The sequence below is a fragment of the Halichoerus grypus genome, chromosome 7 (genome assembly GCF_964656455.1).
Source record: "Halichoerus grypus chromosome 7, mHalGry1.hap1.1, whole genome shotgun sequence".
Lineage (NCBI taxonomy): Eukaryota > Metazoa > Chordata > Mammalia > Carnivora > Phocidae > Halichoerus > Halichoerus grypus.
The window spans coordinates 11497185-11523947 of record NC_135718.1 but is presented as its reverse complement, the minus strand read 5'-3'; the positions used below and the strand labels follow the sequence as shown (position 1 = coordinate 11523947).

The 26763-nt window shown below is 39.9% G+C and overlaps 1 protein-coding gene and 1 pseudogene across 3 annotated transcripts in view; one reads left to right on the top strand and one right to left on the bottom strand.

Annotated features, from left to right (window-relative positions):
* Positions 1 to 25609, bottom strand: part of MCMBP (minichromosome maintenance complex binding protein) — a 46927-nt gene extending 21318 nt beyond the window's left edge. The window contains exons 1-5 of one of the 3 annotated variants that reach the window (XM_078077061.1): positions 25262 to 25609; positions 5703 to 5788; positions 4909 to 5049; positions 4742 to 4783; positions 2687 to 2788 (exon numbers count right to left, since the gene is read on the bottom strand). In XM_078077061.1, the coding sequence (XP_077933187.1) occupies positions 2687 to 2788; positions 4742 to 4783; positions 4909 to 5049; positions 5703 to 5788; positions 25262 to 25319 (429 nt within the window). In that variant the 5' untranslated portion in view covers positions 25320 to 25609. The remainder of the gene's footprint in view (positions 1 to 2686; positions 2789 to 4741; positions 4784 to 4908; positions 5050 to 5702; positions 5789 to 25261) is intronic. The other 2 variants (XM_036123812.2, XM_036123813.2) reach the window with 2 other exon arrangements.
* Positions 7314 to 9030, top strand: LOC118555604 (large ribosomal subunit protein eL13 pseudogene; annotated as a pseudogene).
* Positions 25610 to 26763: the final 1154 nt, after the last annotated feature.

The window sequence follows — 26763 nt, the reverse complement described above, 5'->3', positions numbered from 1 at the left end:
AACCAAACTCTACAATGCTGTACATCAGCATACAGAACACATTACTAGTTATATATGAAGAGGCAAGAAAATATGACCTACAATCAGGATTAAAAATAATCAATAAAAACAAACCCAGAGATGACTCTGATATTGGTATTAGCAGACAAGGACACTAAAAAGACAATCTAAAATTCACCATTTTTTTAATATATAGCCTTTATTACATTGAGGTACGTTCCCTCTAAACCTTAAAATTTACAATTTTAAAAGTCAAGATAGACGAGGTGCACCTGGGGTGGCTCAGTTGGTTAAGCATCTGCCTTTGGCTCAGGTCATGATCCCAGGGTCTGGGATGGAGTCCCCCATCAGGCTCCCTGCTCAGCAGGGAGTCTGCTTCTCCCTCTCCCTCTGCCCCTCCCCAATGCTCGTGCTCACTCTCTCTCTCTCTCAAATAAACGGTTAAAATCTTAAAAACAGATAGAGGAGTCAAAGATGAGGAATGTTAGCAGGGAAATGGAAACAATGAAAAAGAACCAAATGAAAAATCAAGAACTGAAAAATAAGATATCTGAAATGAAAAACAAAACCAAAAAACCCCAGAATCTCAGTCACCTGGAGGACAGTAACATCTAATGATTATGTGACTGAATCCCCAGAAAATGAGACAATGACAAGAGACTGGGACAGAAAAACATTTGAAGAAATAAAGCTGAAACATGAAAAATACCAGTCCACAGATCCAAAACTTCAAAAATACCCAAGCAAGATAAACACAAAAATACCCACACCCAGCCACATCACAGTCAAACTGCTGAAAACCACAGAGAGAAAGAGAGAACATCAGAAGCAGCCGGAGAAAAATCAAAGATGTTACACACAAGGATACAGTAAAATGATGGCTACCATTTCATCAAAAAGCAATGGGGGCCAGGGGCACCTAGGTGGCACAACTGGCTGAGCATCTGACTCTCAATTTCGGCTCAGATCATGATCTCAGGGTCGGGGATTGCAAACAGGAGGGGCACCTGGGTGGCTCAGTCGTTAAGCGTCTGCCTTCCGCTCGGGTCATGATCCCAGGGTCCTGGGATGGAGCCCCGCCTCGGGCTCCCTGCTCGGCGGGGAGCCTGCTTCTCCCTCTCCCACTCCCCCTGCTTGTGTTCCCTCTCTTGCTGTCTCTCTGTCAAATAAATAAATTCTTAAAAAAAAAATAAAGCAAACAGGATAATATATTGTGGGCTCTACAGTTTAAGTACAAATGAAGTGTATGACAACAGCAGCACAAAGAATGAGGGGGATGAATGGAAGTAAACTGTTGTAAAGATAAAGGAACAAAGAAGAAATCACAATGAAAATTAGAAAACATTTTGAGTTGAATGATGGTGAAAACAAATCAAAGTCTGTGGAATGCAATCAAAGCAGTGATTAGAAAGAAATGTATAGCCTTCAATGATAATACAAGAAAGGGAAGATTTGAAATTAATGATCTGAGCATCCACTTTGAGAAGCCAGAGAAAAACTGAAGCCAAACTAGCATAAAAGAAAATAAGAGCAAAAGTCAATGATAGAAAACAGAAAATTAAACAGTTGGTTCTTCGACGAACCACCACCAACACTGATCAAGAATAAAAGAAAAATTAATTAACATTACTGGAAATGAAAAGAGATCACTGCTAGATATCCCCCAGACATGAAAAGGAAAATAAGGAAATACTATGAAAAGCTTTGTTACTGACATAAATTCAGTAACTGAGACTAAATGATTTTGAAACAATTCCTTGAAAGATACAACTTATCACAACTGATGCACAGAAAAAACTGTTAAAAAACCTAGTTGAAAATCTTCTCACAAAATGCCAGCCCCCAAACTGGAAACAACCCAAATGCTCATCAAGTGGAAAAGATATAAACAAATAAAATCAGCAATAAAAAGGAACGAGCAACTCACACACACACACACACACACACACAAGAATGAATCTCAAATGTGTTATGGAGAACAAATATCAGACACAAAAGACTCTGTATGATTCCATTTTTTGGCACACAGAAAAGGTAAAATGAAGCTACAGTGAAAGAAATCAGGACAGTGGTTACAAAAGGAGAGTGAGGGGCCTGGAAAAAGACACAAGGAAACTTTCTGACACAAGTTCTTTACTTTTACGGGTGTGAATTAAATGGGTGTGCACTTGTCCACTGAAGTGCACCCTTAAAATCTATGCATCTCAGGTATGTGTGAACTATGCCTAAAAAAATTACTAACTAAAAAAATAAAATTAAAAAAAATAAAAAGGATACCAAGATGTTTCAACATCTCTCAAAAGAGCCAACATGTTGTTTTCCCTTAAGAAATGCAGAATTAGTTCTAATTTGAAACTATGTTTTTAATTATGGTGCTTTTTTTTAGTACCTTTAAATCCACCTCAATCTTTTTAACAGTATTTCACTATAGGAATGTACCACAATTTTATCATTTCTCAACGATGCATACTTGGGTTGTTTTATAACCTTTCTTGTTTAGGACAAACCAAAAACACTTCATTAAAATAAAGCCAACCTCTGTAAATGAAGAACAATTTTTTTCCAGCTAACTTCATTGGTGTAAAAAGACTAAGTTTCTAAAAACTCGAAATTTAATTGTGGTTTCTTCAATTAAGAAAATAATCAGGAACCACTCAACACAGAAGAAACTTCAGATAAAGGATATTTCTTTTACCCATGTAGATTCCCCAGGCACTGGGACACAATAGAAAGTCTGTCTTTCCAAAGTGGTAGTTCGTGGGGAGTTTAAATCAACTTCTTGTTGAGGCTGTGATATATACAAAAAGTATATTTAAAATTTTATTAAGAAAAACAAAAATTTTAATTAGCAAACCACATATTCATGTTATTTACAAAACTATAGTAAATATTTCACGTTAAGAATTAACAAGCAAATACCAAATCCAAACTCATTTTTTAAAAAGGAAAATGGACATAAAATCATTTCACATGCAACCATCAATATACTACCTTCCCTCAAGTCCATAATACACAGCACCCTGTTACAAAATTAAATCTTTTAATAAACAGTATACTTTATTTTTTTCAAAAACAAAGCACTGTCTCTTTCATAGACCACATCAGTATCAGCCTATAAAATAGGAACTTAATGAAATATTTATTAGCAGTAACTGTGAAAGGAGATTTGAGTCAGATATTATTCCCTAGAAAAGGAATGTTCCCCATTTCAAATATACTGAGAAAATCCTGAGTTAGAAAGAACTCAAGATGTAATATTAAAATATTACTTTAATAAGCATATACTACTTTTAGTACATACATTATAAAAAAATCTCTTAAAAGTAAAATAAAATGTATATTCCATCTTGGGGGCGGGGGGAAAGACCCAAGAGACATCAAGTCTCAGCCTGAGCTAGTATATACACAAACAGGGCTTTCTGTGTGTTTCTTTCTTTCCAGGCCCAAAGTTTTCCTGGTTTGGTGCTTTTACTTACGATCTTTAGCAACACAATACGAACTCTCGGCCTTCAGCAGTGTCACACATGGACAGACTCACCTATTTTCCTATTTCCAGATGCTGAGATTACTAGCCTATGGTGATACTACATTACTGTGTATTGATAGATTAGGCTAATATGACTTAGGGTTCCTCAAACAAGGGACACAGCAAGTATTTATAAAGTTGACTCATTAGACTTGGCACCACATTTTACTTCATAGAAACACTCTCAAAGAAAAAAGACATTGGGAGACCTCAAGTTCATCATGTGCTAAGATAAGCAAATCCATCTTTCACAAGTCCCCCTAAATAATTACAGGAAGTTACATTTTTGTTTAATATAATCTTCGCAGCAACCTTCCAAATTAGGGCTGTTTTTCTGTCCAGATTGGCCCTGAACTAGAACACTTTACTCAATCAGGCACAGCTTCCATTGTGAATTAAGGTGTGGTATTAGGGCTTATAAATCAATCTCTTGAGGTTTGGGTAAGTGGGAGTCAGACTCCCAGAACGTAAAAAGCCCCAGATAATCTGATTAAACTAAGACTCTGGATCACCAAAGCAGAGAACTAGACCCAGAAGGAAGGTAACTCAAACTAAGGTGCCACCTTTCTACTTAAACACCTGCCTGATCAATCCCCACCTGTGATACTTGTTTTTTCCCCCCAACAATTGACAATTACCATCAGTTTCAGTAGAACCACATGAAAAACCAATTTTAAAAAATGTAGATATACTGTAGTTCCTCTATAACTGCTTTTCTAGTAAGTTTCTACCTCAAGACTATCCCTTTCACAACCATAATTATATCTAGTGTCCTCTGCCTTCTTGCCTCTCCCATTACTGATACGTAAGTTTCCATTACCTCTCTTTATCAAAGAAAGTTTAAATTTATTAAAAACTTTTTTCCTCCTAGGAAAAGGCGGCAGGATTTAATGAAATTTAATTAAGCAAGTGTTAAGCCCTAAGTTAATCTTCCACTTTTATTTTAAAAGAATTTATCATAACCTCTAATTTTGAAAGCAAGTATAGAGATATAAGGAAAAGGAATTAGTTTTGTTATTTACAATACTCCACCTTCTAAGAGATTTTTAAAAGATCAAAAACATACCAGAGAAACTTAAATAAAAGGTAAATAAAACATTTCACATGACTTCTTAGAACTTTACACACAAAATACACTTAAGATCAACCAAAAGAAATTCACTGCTTAAGAAGAAATTCTTATTAAAATATTTTATATGTCTTAAGGATACATACCCCACACTCTGCTACATCTCTGTATTTTCCAAAATGAAGGACCTATGATCCAAAACAAAGGATAACAGCATCATATATCTGAATCAAAACCACCATAAACAACACAAGGATAAAATTAATACCAATATTTATAAACAGAAAGTTTCATGAAGAAAAGCAATACATACACGTGCTTTTGTGTTTCGGTTAACCGTTTCATAAACTCCCATGTAAAACTCAGGGTCAAACATATCCTGAATCATGCAACGAAACTTCACAAAACTGTTAGGTTTCAAATAATGAAGGGGAACTTCATTCAGTGATGGTACCTTAAAGGAAAACAAGTCAATAAAATACTCGTATCTGTAAAACGTTAAGCACATGTACAGAGACGGTATATCCAGAACCACCCCCCCCAAACACACACACACACACACCCAGCCCCATTAGGAAGCCAGTGATCTCAACAGTCAACACAACAAAAGTGCTAAGCACAAAAGTATTTTTTATGTTCTTCCAAGTTTGCATCATGACATCTGACTCTAATGTAAAAGGATGCTCTTCCTTAAGAATACTTCTCAAGTAGCAGAAAGTCATTTGCTTTGTTGAGCTCTTCTCTTAAGACTAGTACATGCCAATTCTCTTTAAATGAACGGAATAAAACAAAGATATCTGGGACTCTCACAACTACTGATTTTTTTGGGGGGGGGTCTTAGAAAGTAACATGGTCAATTACTGCCACCTAGAGGCACCAACACAGAAGCACTGAATTGCTTAAATTTAAATTTCAGTCGGAAGAGGGCAAAATCTTTCAATACATATGCACTTAAAGCAGAAGACAGTACACATTAATGTATATAGTTTTAAATTTTAGTGCTCGCTTCGGAAGCACATATACTAAAATTTTATGTGGATTACGACTCTACTGAGAGAAACTGAAAGTCGGCCCAACCCTCTCCCCTGCAAATAGCAATAAACTTACCCATTTAGGAGCGTTATTTTCCTTCAGCTTTTCCTTAAAATATTCAATTACTTTCTTCTCCCAGTCAGAATTAACTCCATTTTGGGCTGAAAGAAAAATATACTTTTCAGAGCTAAAGGGACAATGCCTAACAACAGACTAGGGTCAGGTGACATTCTAGTGGCACGCCGCCGCACTGGGCCCTCAGGAAGCCGCCCTAAGAGGGGGTGCGTATTAGGATGCAGGGCAGCGCTGCCCTCGCGCAGGCTCTCAGAAGCCAGCAACCTAGTTGAGAATACCCACAGAATGAGATATGAAGCCACCTGGACAAAGCACAATGCTCTTTGAAAACATTTTTATACAGATTTTTTTTTTCTTTATAACTACCCTGAAATGAAAAAAAGGTGCTCTAAAAAAATTTTTTTTCAATTTGGGAATAATTTCAAACTTTCAAAAAACTCAAATGAATAGTACAAAGAATACCTGTATCTTTGCTCCATGTGCTTTATCTAGTCCCTCATATATACATTTTCCTGACCCATTTGAGATTGTTACACACATCATATACTTTTGCCTTTAAGTATTTCAATGCCTGTTTCCTTTTTTTTATTAAAGATTTTATTTATTTATTTGTGAGAGAGAGAGAGAGAGAGCACAAGCAGGGGGAGTGGGAGAGGGAGAAGCAGGCTCCCCGCCGAGCAAGGAGCCCGATGCGGGGCTCTATTCCAGGACTCTGGGATCATGACCTGAGCCGAAGGCAGACGCTTAACCGACTGAGCCACCCAGGCGTCCCTCAATGCCTGTTTCCTAAGAACAAAGAGGTTATCTTACATAACAGTACTGTAACCAACCTCAGGAAATTCAAAACTGATACCATACTTTTTATCTAACCTATCACCATATTCCACCACTATCCCTGACTGCACTTCTTCCTCTTTAGTACAGGAACCAGTCTGGGATCACATATTGCTCTTAGCTACCATGTCCCTTTAATCTCCTTTAATCTGGAACAGTCCCTCAATCTTTATCTGTGTTTTATGACATATTTAAGAGGAAAACAAAACCTGTAAAAAAAAAACATGAGGAATGCTCCTCACTTTGGGTTTGTCTGATGTTCACTTATGATTAGACTGCAGCTGTGCACTATCAGTCAGGCTGTTCCCTTAGTGATGCTGCGTCCTTGTAATGGTACCATCTAGAGACACCATGACCACCTTCCCCTCACTGATGATGTTCACTTTTTTAAGAATTTTATTTATTTGACAGAGAGAGAGAGACAGCGAGAGAGGGAACACAAGCAGGGGGAGTGGGAGAGGGAGAAGCAGGCTTCCCGCGGAGCAGGGAGCCCAATGCGGGGCTCGATCCCAGGACCCTGGGACCATGACCTGAGCTGAAGGCAGACGCTTAACGACTGAGCCCCCCAGGCACCCCTGATGATGTTCACTTTAATCACCCAGTCAAATTGATAGCCAGTCTCTCGACAGTACAGTTACTTTTTCCCCCTTTGCAACTATTAAGTAATCTGAAGACACTTCAAGACCATGCAAAAATTTTTATGGATCTTGCCCCAATCCCCAGATTTAGCATCCATTGACAACTCTTACAATGATAACTGCAAAATGATGAGAAAGGTGTTTTTAATGTCATGTTAAAGATAAGAAAACTGGGGCACCTGGCTGGCTCAACTGGTAGAGCATGACTCTTAATCTCAGGGCTGTAAATTCAAGCTGCACGTTGGGTGTATAGATTACTTAAAAATAAAACCTTAAAAAAAAAAAGGTAAGAAAACCAAGGCTTTGGGGAAAAAAATTATGGGAATTGGCCAAGACCAAAGTAAATTACTGCCAGAATTAGGAATACCTATTTTGGGAGAACCAGCAAACCACATCGCTAGCCAATACTTCCACCATTTATATTCATCACTAGGTGCTACGTAGATGTGAAGTAAAGCAATTGTCTCTATTTGTTACAGAGCTGATTGTTAGAAATACTCATAAAATCCCACTAACACCATGCTTATTAGCAGGGCTTCCAAACACTTTTACATAATTGAGCAAAGTCTAGTTCTGAAAATGGAGGGAAATAAACTCCTCAGGTGATTCTGATGTGGAATGAGGGTTAAGTTCACCAGTAAACTGGTCCTCAAAGTGTGTTTCCTTGACCACCAGCATTAGAATCACCTGAGTAGGTGTTAAAATGCAAATTTTTCAGCCCATCACAGACATACCGAATCAGATTTTCTGGAGGTGAGGCCTAGCAATTCATGTTTTAAAATGCCTAGTAAGTGGCTTTGCAGTGCCAGTCCCTTTCTGCTGGCCGTCCCCTCCCCTTGGAGCAGCCATGGCACCTAGCCAGAACGGCATGACCCCGAAGCCCCACTTGCACAAGGACTGGCCACGGTGCATGGCCACATAGTTCAACCAGCCAGCACGGAAGATCCACAGATCCACCTGGGCCCTGTCTGGACCCCGGGGCACAGTGAGGTGCCCCACCGTGAGGCATTACACCAAAGTGCAAGCTGGCAGGGGCTTCAGCTCAAGAGAGTTATGAGTGACTGGCGTCCACAAGAAGGTGGCACAGACCACTGCGATCTCAGTGGATCCAAGAAGGTGGAACAAGCCCGCAGCGTTCCCGCAGGCTGGCACGCAGCGCCACAGGAGTACTACCCCAAGCCCACCCTCTTCCCAGGAAGCCCCTGGCCCCCAAGAAGAGAGACAGCTCTGCTGAAGACCTCAAACTGGCTACCCAGCTGACAGGACCAGTCATGCCCACATGGAATGTCTACGAGAAGGAGAAAGCCGCAGTCACAATGGAGGAGGAGGACTGCAAGCGTTTGGCCAGTGTTCACATGGCCCGTGCCCATGCTCGGCTCTGGTGCCCGGGCAAGCAAAAAGGGCCAAGGAAGCTGCAGAACAGGATGCTGAGAAGAAAAAATAAAGTGCCATTGGCAAATTGTGATAAAAATAAAGACATAAATAAAATGCCCTCTAAGTGATTCTGACGCACATTAAAGTTTGAGAACGACTATTATACTAGATGAGTGCCAATAAATGATTACTGAATTAGATCAAAAGAAAAAAAGAATGGGTGTTTTTGCTTCCACTGAAAATGGGTATTAAAGAAAAGGCTGACACACAGTCACGACAGCACACCAACACTGCTATTGTGACTGCATTTGTGTAAGGAACATGAACACGCTTGGAGTGCTGGTGGGTTGGCTGGCCGGCTCAGCTGGTGGGGCATGCGACTTTGATCTCAGGGTGGTGAGTTCAAACCCCACACTGGGTGCAGAGAAAGAAAGAAAAGAAGGAAAGGGAAAGGAAAGGGAGGGAAGGGGAGGGAAAGGGAAAAGAAAGAAAAGTAAAAACAAACAAACATGACCATGCCACCTAACAGATGCTGAAGCTCCATCAGAGAGTGACTGGGAGGCAGTAAGGTATGTGTATGCAGACAGGATTTTCCTAAGGCCATCTTACAAATATCTGGTACTGCTAGACAATTAAAGGACTCAACAGATAATAAAAAAAAAAAATCAAGCATGCAATAACTGTCCATTATTTATTAAGCCTACAGTGTGTCCGGCACTCCACTAGGTTCAGTAAGGTTATCAAGAGCTGAAGAACTTAAAGCAAAGAAAAGTGGTGAACAGAGAGTAACAGCCAAAAGCAAAGAAGAGAAACGAATGCAGGTCAAATAATCTGAGAGAGGGCTTCTGATGGCGGTGGTACTTCAGCCGGGCCTTGAAAGGGCGGTAGACTTGAAACATGCTGAGGTATAAGGAATTAGCGTATTCCAGACATAAATCAAGGACAAGGATGGCACTACCAGATATTCAAGTACACAGAGCACTCAGTGCCGGAAGCTGCATGTGGCCCCTATGACTAAGTTCTGTCTCGAAATTAAGCCATTCCAGAGAAAAACAGAGAAGCAGATTCCTGTAGACACGGTTTAATTATTTGGCTTGAGAGCCTGACCTAACCCACTCATGCATTCGATTACCTAAGATAATGTATTCATCATTTTGAGTTTAAGTAGGACCAAGTTGGGTCACTTGAAACCAAGAATCCTGCTTATTAGCACACATATATCACTTTATCACATTTGCTATGAATTCTTGGCCATCTGAATTTGAGCACCACTGCTCTCAATCTTGATCTAGTTTAAGAGTCAAGGGAACTGAGTAAGAAAAAAATATATAGGCTCTCACCAACCGTGTATAAGCTTCTAGTTGGTTCTACCTCACCAGTACTTGATCTTGTCAATCTTTTTAATCCTAGTCATTCTGCTGGATACATACTGGTATGTCACTGTGGTCTTAATATGCATTTCCCTAATGACACTGTACACCTTTCATGTTTATTGACCATTTCAATAAATTCTTTTGTGAAGTGCTTATTCACGATTTTGCCCATTTTTTAAAAATGGGTTTGTTGTGGCATCAATGATTACACTAATTTTTTGTATATTCTAGACATAAGTCTTATTAAGTCAGATATATATGTAGGGCACATTATTTTCTGCTAATCTGTATTTTTAATACTCTTTTGATTTTTCATTTTGATGAAGTCCAATTTGCCAAGTTTTTCTTTCAGTTACAGACCCCAAGGTCATGAAGATATTCTCCTAGGTTTTTTATTTTCCACATTTAGGTCTGTAACTGACAACAAATTAATCTTTTTGTTTATATTGTGACATAGGGGTCAAGGCTCATTTTTTCCCAAAAAGATCCACTTGTTCCAGCATTAATTAAAAGGCTTTCTTTCTAGCATTGAATTGCTTTGGCACTTGTGTCAAAAAAAATCAACTCACTGTACTTACGTTAGCCTATTTCTACATTCTCTATTATGTTACACTGATTTGTCTATCTTTATGCCGTCTTAATACTACAGTCATACTGTCTTAACCACTATGGCTTGATCTTAAGTCTTAAAATCAAGTACTTATGTACTTCAAGTTTGTCTTGATTATCTTAACAAAACTGAGTCTTCCAATCTATGAATTCTCCCATGGGAGAGAGAATAAAGGGACCTACACACGGATTCCTCCAGACTCCATCTGTCTCTTCTTCCCTTATGATCCAGCTGTGTGTCTTTACTATGCTGCTGTTATAAATCTTACCCTTGAATACAAATATGTACGGAGTCACAGTAAATCCTTTAGTGAATCTCTAAAGATAGAAGTGATCCTGGGAATCCCAACACATGAGTATATTAATGGTTCGTTTCGTTTAATTGCTGAATAGTATTCCATGGTATAGCTGAATGACAATTTGTTTCTCCATTTAGTCGTTGAAGGACATTTGAATTGTCTCCAGGTTTAACAACTATGAACAAAACAAATAGAAACATTTGTGTACAGGTTTTTGTGAGAACATAAGCTTTCATTTCTCTAGGTAAAAACCTAGGAATGGGACACTTGGGTATATATGGTAAATGAATGATTTAATTTTTAAGATTCTGCTTTCCAGATTCTGTTTTCCAGAATGGCTGTACCATTTTGCATTCTCACCAGCAACATACTAGAGATCCAGCTGTTTGTATCCTTGACAGAATTTGGTACTGTCACTGTTTTCCAATTTTAGCTGTTCTAATAGGTGTGTAATATCTCATCATGGTTCAAATTTGCATTTCCCTAGTGGCTAATGATGCTGAATTAGGTAAGCATCTATTTAATGTTGGCTCTTTTTGCAACTGGGTTAATTACCATCATGCTTTCTTTATATATTCTGGATACAAGTCTTCTCTAGGATTCTCAATAATATTCTTCTAGTCAACAGCTTATCTTTCCATTCTCCTAAAAGTAGTTTTTGCAGAACGAAAGTTTTTAGTTTTGATGATTATCAAAGTTTTGTTTTATGCATGTCTAAAAACTCATTGCCAAACCCTGAGTGACAAAGATCTTCTGTTTACTTCTGTAACTTTTATGTTTATAGTCTTAGGTTTTATACTTAGATCTGTGACCCATGTTGAGTTAATTTTTGTATAAGGCATGAGATTTTTGGTTAAAGTTCATATTTTTGCAAATAAGTATCTAATTGTTCCAATATCTTTGTTGAAAATAACCTTTTCCATTGAATTACCTTTGTGCTCTGTCAAACAATGAAGGCAACAAGGATGAACCTTACAAACATTATGCTAAAATAACCTAGACACAAAAGGATAAATATTATAGGATTCCACTTACATGAGGTACCAAGAATCAGCAAATTCATAGAAATGAAAATTAGAACAGAGGCTCTTAGGGGGACAGGGGAATGAGGGGGAATTGGTGGGGAGGGGTATCTATTTCATCTTGGGTGGGTGTGGATAACATGTGATTGTGGTAGGCAGAATAATGCTCCCCCCCCCCAAAAGATGGCCACATCCTAATCCCCAGAAACTGTGAATATGTTACATGACAAAGGAGGAATTTAGGTAGAAGATAGAATTAAAGCTGATAATCAACGGACCTTAAACAGGGAGATTTTCCAGGTGGGTCCAATATAATCATAAGGGCACTTAATGCGGAAAAGTGAGACAGAACTAGTAGTCAGTGATGAGAAAAGAACTCGAAGGGGGCCATAAGCCAAGAAACATTGGTAGACTCTAGAAGCTGGAAAACGACAAGGAAAAAGATTCTCCTCTAGAGCCTCCAGAAAGGAATGTGGTCCTGTTGACAACTTGATTTAACCCAGTAAGACCACATCATTCTGGCCTCCAGAACTGTAAAATAACAACTTTGTTGTTTTAAGCAACTAAATTTGTGGTGATTTGTTACAGTAAAAAAAAGGAAACAAATAGTGTTTTTTTTGAGGAATTACTCCATTAACTTGTTGAGCTTATGTCCATAGAGCTATCTTGTATTATCCTTTCCATGTCCATACAGTCTATGGTGTTATCTCCTCTTTCATTCCTGGTACTGGTAATCTGTGTCTTCCTTTTTTTTTTTTTCCCTTTGCTAGTCTAGCTATAAACTTATGAATTTTATTGATCTTTTTGTGAAAAAAAAATACAGCTTTGGGTTTCATTGATTTTTTTTCTTCTGTTTTCAATTTCATTCATTTTTTTTTTTTTTTAAAGATTTTATTTATTTGACAGAGAGACAGCGAGAGAGGGAACACTAGCAGGGGGAGTGGGAGAGGGAGAAGAAGGCTTACTGCAGAGCAGGGAGCCCGATGCAGGGCTCGATCCCAGGACCCTGGGATCATGACCTGAGCCAAAGGCAGACGCTTAACGACTGAGCCACCCAGGCGCCCCTCAATTTCGTTCATTTCTGACCTATCTGTAGTAGTTCCTTCTATGTGACTTGGGTTTATTTTGGTCTTCATTTCTAGTTTTAAGGTAGAAGCTTAAATTATTGATTTGAGATCTTTTCTTCTAATAAGTGCACTTAATGCACATCTTTGGCTGAATCCCACAAATTTTGATATGCTGTGTTATTTTTAGTTCAAAATATTTTAAAATTCCCTTTGAGACTTGACCCATGGATTGTTTAGAAATATTTCCACGAGTTTCAATTTTCTTGTCATCTGTTACTGATTTCTAATCTAACTTCATTATGGTCAGAGAACATACCTGATGACTTCAACTCTTTAAGATCTGTTAATATTGGGGCGCCTGGGTGGCTCAGTCGTTAAGCGTCTGCCTTCAGCTCAGGTCATGATCTCAGGATCCTGGGATCGAGCCCCACATCGGGCTCCCTGCTCAGCGGGAAGCCTGCTTCTCCCTCTCCTACTCCCCTTGCTTGTGTTCCCTCTTTCTCTGTCTCTCTCTGTCAAATAAATAAATAAAATCTTAAAAAAAAAAAAAATCTGTTAATATTTTTTTTATGATCCAGGATGTGGTTTATCTTGGTGAATGTTCCATGCACACTTGAAAAAAACATAATATTCTGCTAATGTTGGTGGAGCATTCTACAAATGGCAATTAGATATACTTGGTTGATGGTGTTGTGCAGTTTTTCTATATCCTTGCTTATTTTCTGTTCACTAGTTCTGCAGACTACTAAAAGAGAAGTGGTAAAATCTCCAATACAGATTTCTCTACTTCTCTTTTTAGTTCTATTAGTTTTTACTTCATGCATTCTAAAGTTCTGCTGTTAGGTGCATTTACACTTACGTCTTCTTAGCAAACTGTTTTTATCATTGTGTGATGTATCTCTTGTTCTCTTCTCACACAACCTTTCTTAAAAATATTTTTAAATTTAAGGGGCGCCTGGGTGGCTCAGTCAGTTAAGCATTCGACTCTTGGTTTCCGCTCAGGTTGTGATCTCAGGGTCCTGGGATCGATCCCTGTGTCAGGCTCCATACTCAGTGTGGTATCTGCTTGAGATTCTCTCTCCCACGGCCCTTCCCGCTCGTGCTCTCACTCTCTAAAATAAATAAATCTTTAAAAGTATGTATTTTTTAATTTAAAATGAAGAATCCACTAAAGAGGAAGACCCGAGGTCCAAGAAACAAAATTAACTCATGAATGCAATGGAAAAAAAAAAAAAATCCAAGCATAACAATTAAACAACAAACCTAAAAAGCAACTGGCAGAAATTAGAGGAATAATTCAGAGGGCAAGTTGAAGAACATCCACAAAGAAAGCATAGTTCTCAGTAAATAAATAGTATGAATGAAATGTTGGAAGAACTTGGTGAAAATGCCAAATTTCTGTTCAATAAGAAAGAGAAATGCAATAATACAAATATAAGTTTTAACACAGTACTGCTCAAGAAAATACATAATGTATCTGACAGCACTGCCTCAAAATACATAAAGGAACAACTTTCATAACTAAAGAGAAAAACTAAACAGAAATCACAATTAGAGACTTTTAACACAGCCCTCTCAGAAACATGTATCAAGCATAAAACACAAAAGTAAGTATACAACAGGTATGAAGACAATAAGCTCTCCAATAAATATAAATATTCAGGGTACCACTTTAGTACATGTGACATTCACAAAAAGTTCTATGTACTATAGAGGAAACCTCAGTAGATGCCAGGTGTATATTCTCTGTCCAAAATGTGACAAGAACTCATGACAAAAGGAAAGCTTAACATATAAGCACGCTTATGTCTACAATGATTATTATTTATTTATTTATTTATTTGAGAGAGCGCACACACAGAGGAAACAGCAGACTCCCTGCTGAGAAGGGAGCTCTATGCCAGACTCGATCTCAGGACCCTGAGACCTTGACCCAAGCCAAAGGCAGACGCTTAGCCAACTAAGCCACCCAGGCGCCCCCTACAATGATTTTTTTTAAAACAAAGAAGCCCATACTAATGAATAATCCTGAGAGAGGAATTTGTAGGGGTAATTACGAAATTCTCCCAAGTGGATAACAAAGAAAGCTACAGGGTTGTTTGTGGGTTACTAAGGTGGTGTTCAAAGAGAAAGTTACAGGTTTGAATACATTAATCAAGTACCAAGAAAGAATGGAAATGGATGAGCTTATTAGTATTCAACTTAAGAAGCTAGAAAAAGAGAATAGAGCAAATCCAAAGAATAAGAAAAATAATAAAGGACAAACACCAGTGAAATGGAGAACAAAAACACTAGTACAAATCATTAAGATGGACAAATTTTCTGGAAAGCCTGTTCAGAATAAAAACAAAGAAAATCCAAAAGACTCATACAAATAAGTAAAAACAAGATACAAACAGCACACAATACTAAAAGAACTGTAGAAAAACAAAATGAAAAAGGGAAATGCTATATAGATAACAAATATTAAAAACTGTGTGAAATATTATGAATTATAAACTAACATATTTGAAAATTCAGGTGAAATGGATACATTTTTTTAAAAGTTTAATTTATATTTTGCACGCGTGTGGGAGAGCATGCAACAGAGCCGAGCACCGGGGGGGGGGGGGGGGGGGGGCGCAGAGGGAGAAGCAGACTGCCCGCTGAGCAGAGAGCCCAATTTGGGACTCGATCCCAAGACCCTGGGATCATGATCTGAGCAGAAGGCAGATGCTTAACTGAGCCACCCAGGAACCCAGAAATGGATACATTTTGAAAATATAAATTGCCAGAACTGCCACAAGACTGGCAGAGTTCATACTGTTACCACAATTTGGTCAAAGAACACTGTATGTCTAATATCGATATGAGAGGAAAAAAACTGCTGATCCTTCCTCTCAAGCCCATGAAGTCCCAAGTCCTGATAATTTCACACTTTGAAGTAAAGTTCACAAAAGATGCAAAAATCCTACATGAACTGTTAACTGAATCCAATGGAGTATTCAAAAAAAAAAAAAAACAGACCAAACAGTACTTATCCCAATAATACAAAAATAGTTTATTATCAGAAAATCTTTGAATATAATCTAGGACATTAAAAGATTAAAGAAAAGGGGCACCTGGGTGTCTCAGTGGGTTAAATGTCTACCTTCGGTTCGGGTCATGATCCCAGGGTGCTGGGATCAAGCCCCGCATCAGGCCCCCTTCTCAGCAGGGAGACTGCTCCTCCTTCTCCCTCTACCTGCCGCTCCCCCCCAACCCCCGCATGCACTCCCTACCTGTCAAAAAAATAAAATCTTAAAAAAAAGATTAAAAGAAAAATATAAACATCTCAGGGGATAGAAAACTAGGTATTTGATAAAGTGCAAAACCTATTTTATGATGAAAAATTATAAATTACAGCTTGATAGTAAACTCTGAAGTGTGAGAGAAACCATTTGACCTTGATTCTTGAAACACTGTCCTTAGAGCAAAATAATTTAATGACAGGATTATACTTCCTTCCCTACTGGTCCAAACACACTAGCCGGTCCTGCAGGGAAAGCAATTATACAATCATAATAATGTAAATGCTGTTCACTGGTTTTTGACCTTTATAATATGATCAGATAAAACACTAAAGTGTTGTAACTTTGGTAATACACAATGACACAAACTAGACAGAAGCAATGGAAGGTTGTACAGACACTAATTTTCTCATCTTATGAAACAGAAACCCTGAAATAGTATCTAAAGTTGCTGGAGGGAAGAAGTAATTTTAGAATATGCCTTTACATTCAAAAGGAAAGCAATCGAAGAATTAAAAACAAGTGAAAAACCAGAAGCTTCCCACTAAGATAGGAACAAAGCAAGGATGTCCCTCTCACCACTCCTTTTCAACACTTCTAGAAGTCATAACTAATGCAATAAGACAAAAAAAGGAAATAAAAGGTATACTGACAGAGAAGGAAAAAATAAAAGTGTCTGTTCGCAGATGACGTTTCTATGTACAAAACCCAAAAGGAATCCACAAAAAAACCCTCATGGAACTAGTAGGTGATTATAGCAAGATTGCAAAATGCAAGGTTAATATACACAAGTCAATCATATTCCTACATGCTATCAATGAACAAGTGGAATTTGAAATTAAAAACACAATACCATTCACGTTAGCATCGCCCAAATGGAAATTCTTATGTATAAATCTAACAAAATACATACTAGATCTGTAGGAGGAAAACTATAAAACTCTGATGAAAGAAATTAAAGAACCACATAAATGGGGAAATACTCCACATTCATGGATAGAAAGACTCAATATTGTCAAGATGTCAGTTCGTCCCAACAAAGACTCAGTTAAGTGCATTTGTTTGGACAGTAAATCTTAAATGGTCCAGAACAGTCCAAACTTGCTTAGGGGCAGTTAGTATCCCCCAACCCTGTGTGGCAATCTAGAGTCCCACACGCATGCAACAGATTTTAAATAAACAACACGGTGATTATAAAGATAAAGGAACAAAACTTGAATACTCAATTCTATCTTCTGTGAGGTAACTTGGGAGTGTTTAGTTGTGTTTAATATATAAAACAGTGTGAAATGAGAGGTATAAGTGCAAATTTTAGCTCATACGTGAAATATTTCACTGAATTTGAATAACAGATTTAATACTGAAATGTATTCTTCTCAGTTATTTGCTTTGTAACTAAAGAATGAATCAAGAAAATACATAAACATCAGTGGCACAATTTGGTAACTGCCTAACATGTCTTTTGCAGTTGTTTGTTCTATTAGAATTCACTTATTAATTATCAGACAATTGTTTCTTTTTTGTACTGCAGGAACTTGGGAAGTTATTTTTATTCAAAGAATTCATTATACAATTAAAACAAAAATCTTCAAATCTCCTGTGTGGTACCCACTAACATGAAACATCATCAATACAGTGGAACTGAACAAAAAAATATTCAAAAATGGGGGAACAAGGGACAGAAGAAGGTGATAGAAGCAATGTCCAGAACTATTTTGAAATATAGAATACCTTAAGAATTGTATATGGCTTCATTTAATGATTATTACTGAAAATAATTCTGTAGTAAAAAGGGAGGTATTTAAAAAAAATGATCCAGGGAGCCAAAAACCCAGGGTACGGTCCTGATTAAACAGTCTGGCTCTAGAGTCTGTAATCTTAACTATTCTCTATTATCAAAAGAACTAAAAGCACTACAGATTCAGTGCAATCTCTACCAAAATGCTCACTGTTTTTTTTTTTGCAGAAATGGGCGATCTGATTCTAAATTTATATGGAAATGCAAGGGGCTCTGAAGAGCCAAAACCACATCAAAAAGGAACAAAGTTGAAGGGCTCACATTTCCTGATTTAAAAACTTACTGAGGGGCGCCTGGGTGGCTCAGTCGTTAAGCGTCTGCCTTCGGCTCAGGTCCTGATCCCAGGGTCCTGGGATCAAGCCCCGCATCGGGCTCCCTGCTCCGCAGGAAGCCTGCTTCTCCCTCTCCCACTCCCCCTGCTTGTGTTCCCTCTCTCGCTGTGTCTCACTCTGTCAAATAAATAAATAAAATCTTTAAAAAAAAAAAAAAAAATAAAAAAAAAATAAAAACTTACTGAAAAGCTACAGTAATCAAGACAACATGGTACTGGCATAAGGATGAACGCATAGACCAACAGAATGGAATTGAGAGTTCAGAAATAAAGCTACACATCTATGGTCCAGTGATTTTTTGACAAAGGTGTCAAAACCATTCACTGAGGGGAGAATAGTCTTTTCAACAAATAGTGCAAGAGCTTCCAGGTTGATGACTGCATCCACTGCTGGGAGGTAGCTAACATACCCCAGTTCCCTGAAGATAGAAGCATGAGGTACCTACCATTCCAGATCTCACCCTATGTCCCTCTTCATCTGGCTGTTCATTTGTATACTTTATAATATCCTTTTTAATAAACTGGCAAGTGTAAAAAATAAACCAAAACCAAATGATACTGGGACAACTATCCACATGCAAAAGAATGAATTTGGATCCCTACCTCATAGCTTATACAAAAATTAATTCAAAATGAATCAAAGAGCTCAAGCTACAAAACTCTTAGAACACAAGTATAAATTTTTATGACCTGGCATTAGACAATGGGTTCTTAAATATGGCAATCAAAAGGAAAAGAGATAAACTGGATAAATCAGACTTTGTCAAAATTAAAAACTTACACAAGTAAATGTTATGAAAGTTTTTCTGTTTTCTGTCCTTTACATAAATTAGTGTATTATGCACAAAAAATTTAAAAACTTACATAGACACTACCAAGAAAGTGAAGACAATCCAAAACACGGTAAAAAATATTTGCAAATTATATCTGACAAGTATTGTATGCAGAATATACAAAGAACTTATCTCAACAATAAAGACAAAAACCCAATTAAAAAATTTGCAAAGGATCTGAATACACATTTCTCCAAAAAAGATATACAAATGGCCAACATGCATATTAAAAGATGCTATTATCATTAGTCATTAGGGAAATGCAAATCAAGGAGTTACCATTTCACACCCACTAGGATGCCTATAACAAATAAAACAACAGAAAATAACAAGCATTAGACAGATGTAAGAAACTGGAAACCTCACAAATTACTGGTGAAAATTTAAAATGGTGCAGCCCTTTGGACAACAGTTTGGCAGTCAAAGAATTAAACATAAAATTACCATATGACCCAGGAAGCCCATTCCTAGGTATATTACCAAGAGAACTGAAAACGTACATTCACACAAAAATTTGCACACGGATGTTTACAGCAGCACTATTCACAATAACCAAAAAGTGGAAACAACCAAGGGCCAATCCATGAATGAATGGATAAACAAACTGTGGTATATCCATGCAATGGAATATTATTTTCAATCAAAGAAAGGAATAAAGTACTGATATATGCTACTACATGGTTGGGCCTTGAAAATATTATGCTAAGTGAAAAGCCAGACATAGAAGTCCACAGTATTATTCCATTTACATGAATGTCCAGAATAGGTAAATCATAAACAGAAGTAGACTAATTGCCAGAGAATGGAGGAGGGAGTAATTGGGAGTAATTGGCTAACTGGCACAGGATTTCTGTTTGGGGTGATGAAAATGATAGTGAATTGTACATTTCTAAATGGTTAATTTCATGTTATGCGAGTTATAGCTCAATAATAACATTTGTAAAAATAAAGGCACAAAGGGGCACCTGGGTGGCCCAGTCGGTTAAGCATCCAAGCCTTGGTTTTGGCTTGGTCTTGATATCAGGGCCCTGAGACCAAGCCCTGCATCAGGCTCTGCACTCAGCTCAGAGTCTGCTTAAGATTCTCTCCCTCTGTGGCGACTGGATGGCTCAGTCGGTTAAGCGTCTGCCTTCGGCTCAGGTCATGATCCCAGGGTCCTGGGATCGAGCCCCGCATCGGGCTCCCTCCTCTGTGGGGAAGCCTGCTTCTCCCTCTCCTACTCCCCCTGCTTAAAAAAAAAAAAAAAAAAAAAGATTCTCTCCCTCTGCCCTTCCCACTTGTGCTCGCACTCTATCTAAAACAAATAATATCTTAAAAATAAATAAATAAAGGCACTAAAAGCAGAAACAAAAGTGGTTACTTCTGTGGGGAAAGAGCATCCTTTTACTCATTATTTAATACCACTGTGCTATTTTTTATAACCATGTGCAAGTTATTATTTAATAACCTAAAAATTCATATATACATATTTATACATTTTGCCGCAGGTGCCCAATCCATTCTTCTCAGAGAACTTGCCCCACTGCTGAGGTGTGGGCCTCAATAGTCAGGACTGTCCTACATAACTCTGCGCACTGGCCATAGCTGTTGGTGCGTGCGTGGACTCCTGACTCCATGCTGGGCCAATCAGATTCTCTAGCCCTAGCATCTGGGATGAAGATAAAGATGCTATCTGGTGTGGAACCGAGAACAAGGGAATTTGGGAGTTGTGGAGTAGAGAGAATTAAATTCATGTACAGAGATGAATGTGGCCTAATGGAAAAAACTGACAAGAGTTGCTTAGATTCTTGCTATCTTTCCAGGTCCTGATTCGTCTCTTGGGATGCCAAGACACCCTCCCTATCTTTGGGTTCTACAGCCTTATAACAAGTACCTTTTTTTAGTGGCCTACCAAGATCAGGATGATAGGAGAGATCTAAGGTGGGTATAAACAAAAGGTGACAAATTGTCTAGAATCATGGTGACAATAAAAAAGCAGACTGACTTTTAGTCAATTTTACTACTGCTTTAAATTCTCTAAAATACTAGTGATCAAGGGGCACCTGGGTGGCGAAGTCGGTTGGGCATCTGACTCATTGTTTCAGCTCAGGTCGTGATCTTAGGTCCTGGGATTGAGTCCCATGCCTCTGTGCTCAGTGCTGAGTCGGCTTGGGACTCTCTGTTTCTCTCTCAAATATATAAACCTTTAATAAATAAATAAATAAATAAATAAATAAATAAATAAATAAATAAAATGCTGGTGATCAAATACTCCCTACCCTCCTCCACACACCACTGCCTTTTGCATGAGCTAGTCTAGTTGTTAGATAGAACCAAAGTACCTTGACTATAACCAATAATAATGATCTTGACCCAACCAACAATCTAAAGAGAAAATAGTGAAAGAAATCAGAGTCGATACGTGTTCCTTTTCCAAAATTAACAATAGTTATTAATTCAAGTAAAGAAAATTTATTTTAAATATTAAATGATTAAGAGAAAAAAGCATACAGGACTTTTTTTTTTTTTAAAGATTCCTGCCTTTGTTTAAAGGAAGTGATTTGATGTGGATCACTAAATGAACATCACTGTAGGGACTAAGCACTATGCACATAACAGACCGACAAGGATATGTTGAACTAAAGTATTTCTAAATCATAATTTAAGCCTTTGGATCTCAACGTCCTGTACATAAAATTTTTTAGAAACTCCAAGGGAAACATTAAAGATATTTTATGAAGGCTTACAGGAAAAAAATTACATATGAACAATTGTAATATGGCAAATACAAAATCAAAATACAGATTGATTCACAAAGATGAATTATGACCCTGTAGTTATGACTGGCCACTCACCGAATTTCAAAGTTTCCTACCTGAATGATGAAGAAAGAATTAGGACTTGCATGTGAAAATAAGTCATACCTGGTAGGATCATGAATCCTCTGAAATCACTGAGGTCCACCAGGACTGTCCTAAGTCTGAGACTTGTGGTCACAGTAACCAGCCCAATTCACACCATTTCTGATTGATTAATCAGTCTTTTCACTGCCTCTATTCAGCACATATTCACTGAGCATTTTTAATGTACAAGGTGTATTCCAGGCAATGAGGATATACTGGTGAATAAGTCAGATACAGGCCCTGAATTCCCTGAGTAAAAAATGTAGCAAAAGGAACCCAGGAAACAAGTTCTTTCAGTAACTTGCTTTGTATTATGTGGAAATTATTAAAGGGAAACCTCATTGAAGTGGACCTGGAGGAGGCGCCTGGGTGGCTCAGTTGGTTAAGCATCTGCCTTTGACTCAGGTCATAATCCCCGGGTCCTGGGATGGAGTCCTGCACTGGGGGGGGGGGGGGGGGGGTCCCTGCTCAGCGGGGAGTCTGCTTCTCCCTCTGCCCCTCCTACTGCTCACGCATGTCAAGTGCTAATAAATAAATAAAATATTTAAAAATAAATTAAGAAAAAAAGGGATGCCTTGGTGGCTCAGTCATTAAGCATCTGCCTTCAGCTCAGGTTCCTGGGATGGAGTCCTACATCGGGCTCCTTGCTCAGCGGGGAGCCTGCTTCTCCCTCTGCCCACCGCTCCCCCTGCTTGTGCTTGCTCTCTCTCTCTGGCAAATAAAATTTTTTTAAAAAGTAATTAATTAAGAAAAATAAATAAAGTGGACCTGGGATGCTACAAGGAGAGGCTTAAAAGGGGAGCTGTACCACCCAATGACAATTACAAGAACTATCAATTACAGACCCCTAACAAGAAGAAGCTTCAACAGGAAAGAATCATCAATTACAGGCCCCAAGAGGGTGAGATGTACATTGCATCTCCTACAAGAAGTCTACTATCCCTACAACTCATCCACTGAGAAACCAGCATCACCCTCAACTCCTGCTTTTCTCCAATGGGCTTTCCTTCAAAAATAATCCATCCCAACTTCTTCTCTGTAAAATAAAGTTCCTCTCCTTTGTGGGACTTGTCTATGGTTTGCCATAGCTTGCATGTCCCAAATTGCAATTTCTCTATTTCCCAATAAACCCATTTTTACTGGTAAAGTAACTGGCAGTTTTATTTTTAAGGTTAACACATGTGTCCTTTGCAGGACGCAGGATCCTGTAGTGATCGAAGCAGGGAGTACCTAACTTACGTTCCCGAAAGAAAAGTATGGTTCAACAGGAGAGGGAATGCAATGATGAGGTCTGAGAGCTAGGTAGGGGTGGAGCCAAGAAAGGCCCCATAAACCACAAGAGACATTTCTCTATCTGGGTGAAAAATCAATTTAAAACAATTTACTACAAAACCGAAGAAAATCTGCAAGTTTAACACTTGACTTACATCTCACAGAAACATACCTGTAATGCTGTTATTATAAAGGCTTTCAACATATTCATGGTGATAAAAAAAAAAACAGTAAAAATACGTACTTCAGAACAGCTTCTACCAAAAAAAAAAAAAAATCTGACTACAAAGCAGTGTTATTTTCTTCTCTGTAACACAATCTATATGGGAAAAGAAGACATCCTGTGGGGAAACATCAACAAGGTCCAGGTGCCCACAATTTACAAAATCTACAAAATATCATAAAGCCAGCATTTTATACCCAAACATACCCTTTCTGTACTATAAAGAGATGTGCCCCTTAGGATCATACACTCAGGACACAAAATCTGACAAATACTTTCAAAACTACATCAAATATAAAATCATCTCGTATCCTTCAAGACTAAGGTATGGGGTATTTCTCATAAATAAATTTTCTAAATATCCGTAACTGGAACTTTGCCCTTAAGCACCAAAACTTTTTACTTTTGACGATTTTCCCTAAAAAGTACCTATGCATCTACACCCACCAACTGTGCAGTTTAATCTTCAGGCCACATTTTGGGGCCATTATTTTAGACATCAATTATGGGCTCCAGTATTCTTTGTAAACATCAATTACTAGGATTTAGTGGAGGTAAATGTGCCCCTTCCTCAAAGCACCCTATGGATATAGTAGTGGTTTTTTTTGCCTTTTTAAAAATATACATACACATAGTTTTAGATTTCTTCTTTATCAGGTTGTCAATGTTCACGGACTACAATCCGGATGCCTACCCACGCCTTCTTCTAATTTGCTGCTTCTAGTTTCGGCCTGGGAAACCAGAAAACTAAACTAGTTCAAATTATAGGGAAAATGAAGAGAGTCGCTGAGTCCCTCCTACAAGAAATACATGGAGTTCACGCCACTGATTTTGGCTGCTGGAGACTATTTAGCTTCTCATTAGCCGATGTCACCAATATCCCACGGTGTTTTCAAATGAGCTAAGGCCACTCCTACAACGCTAAGTTATCTCCAGGTGCTACAACCTAAGTGACTCCTGGTTTGCCTCCACCACTCCTAAGTGCAAAAAGAACGGGGGAGGGGGCCAAAATGACCAGTTAACCACACACAAGCCTAAATTTGCCCTCATGGAAAGTACCATTTACAAATAAACTGCACTACAATTTACTAAGCTTGCCTGCAGCATTCTCAGCTCTTCTACGTAGGAGCTCGTTTGAGTAGTTCCACATTTCTTGCTAGCTCTGACACGAGAGGAGACGTCTACCAGGCAGGTTTTAAAGTCATCGTAAGAGAAAAATTAAGCTCTTATACCCAATCTTATCTCGAAAAGAGAGGATGTGTGTAATACAGTAGTGAGAGCCAACTTCTGCTCCGAGCGAGCACTCCCCCGACACACCGGAAGTTTTGAAATATCCTGCAGGCTCCCCGTAGGCAAAGTGCTTTTCCTCGCCCCGTCTCAGCGGGTCCCCGAAGGTTCAAGGACCCCTCCGCGAACCGCCGCACGGGGGGCGCGGGCCCCCGGTGCGCCACGGAGGGGAGCGAGGCCGGCAATCACGGCCGACCGCCGGCTCCTGGCCGCGTAACCTTGGCCGCTCGCGAATCGCGAATCGGGCAGGTGGGAGGCACCTGCGGCCGGCGGGGGAAGCCGCGGCCCGGGCCCGGGCATGGGCACCCGCACCGGGGTGCCTCAGCGCCGCCCGCGCAGGCCCGGCCGACCGCGAGAGCCTTCGGGGGAGCCCCGCGTGAGGCCGCGCGGCGGGGCCGGGCCCCGGGCTCGACAAACTCGGCGGCCCGCCCCCGGCGCCGCCACTCACCGAAGAAGCCTTGCACGATCCCGAGCGGGTGGCTGAGCCAATCCTCCCCGCAGGGCATCTCGCCGACGGGCCGGGGCCGGCGCGGCCCGGCGTCCCGCGCCGCGGCTCCTCCTCGGGGGCTCGGCCGCTGGTCGCCCGCGCCCTCCCACGCACGGCAAGCCTCGGGGCGCGGGCCGCCCGGCCTCCCCACGCCCCAGGGAACGGCGGCTGTGGCGGCGACAGCCGAGGAGCAGCTGGCCACGGGCAGGCGGCGCGTGCGGGCCCCCAGCCTCCACTTCGCACAATGGCGGGAAATAGGCGCCGCCGACCGCGCTGCCTGCGACCTGGGTGGAGCTCGCGCGGGGAGGGGCGGCGGGAGCGCGCGGCGCGGCCCCGCGGGCGGGAGGAGGGGCGGGTCGGCTCGCGCGGGGGCGGGTCGGGGCGGGGCCGCGACGCGGCGGCGACGCGGCGGCGGACCGGCCGCCATCTTGGAGATGGGCAAAAGGAAGGGCATACGGGGCTTCGGGGAGACTGGCGTCGTGGCCGAGGTTGGCGTGTTGCAGTTTATCACGCTGTGCAAGTGTGAAGGAGGAAACTGCCGATGTCCGGTTTATTAATTCGTGGTAGGAGACCTTGCCCAGGTCAGAGACCGCAGCATCCTGAAAGCATAAGCCCAAGGAGAACTTGTGGTCGTATCTGGGCAAAATTAGTGGATGAAACAGCCCTTGGAGTCCACCCACCTCCTCTTGGTGCTGGTTTTTGTTTTTGTTTTTGTTTGCTCCTTTCTCTGGAGCCCTGCCTGAAACCCATGCAGTGACTTTCCCTCAGCTGCATAAAGTCTTATCCCACTGAAGGAGGTATGCATTTAGATAAGGGGCACTGTGAAAAACCCCAAACGCCCTTTGCTGTCATCTCCAGCACTCGGTTAGAGGGACCAGTTCCTAATTGAGAGGCAAGCTCATACCTGAAAACATACCTGGTCTGCCTCTGCCTGGAAGCTGGAAACAGCCAGATTGCTTTGGCAGGTTCCTGCAGAAGGTGTGTACAGGTTTACCTCAGAGATACTGCTCCTTTGTGCCACAGCACTGCAATAAAGCGAAAATCATAATAAAGTGAATCAAATGAATTTTTTGGTGTCCCAATACACGCAAAGATTATGTGTATGCTATACTGTAGTCTATTAAGCATGCAATAGCATTATGTCTAAAAGAAGATGCATACTTTAATTTTAAAATATTGCTTAAAAGATGCTGTCCTCAGGGGGCGCCTGGGTGGCTCAGTCAGTTAAGCATCCTCTTGCTTTCAGCTCACGCCATGATCTCAGGGTCATTAGATGGAGTTCCACATCCGGTTGAGCGCTCAGTGGAAAGTGGGCTTGAGATTCTCTCCCTCTCCCTCTGCTCCTCCCCTCCCCAAATAAATAAATCTTAAAAAAAAAAAAAAAAGATGCGGTAATCCGAACTTTCAGCAAGTCATAATCACACATCAGGGATCATCGTAACAAATATAGTAATAACGAAAAT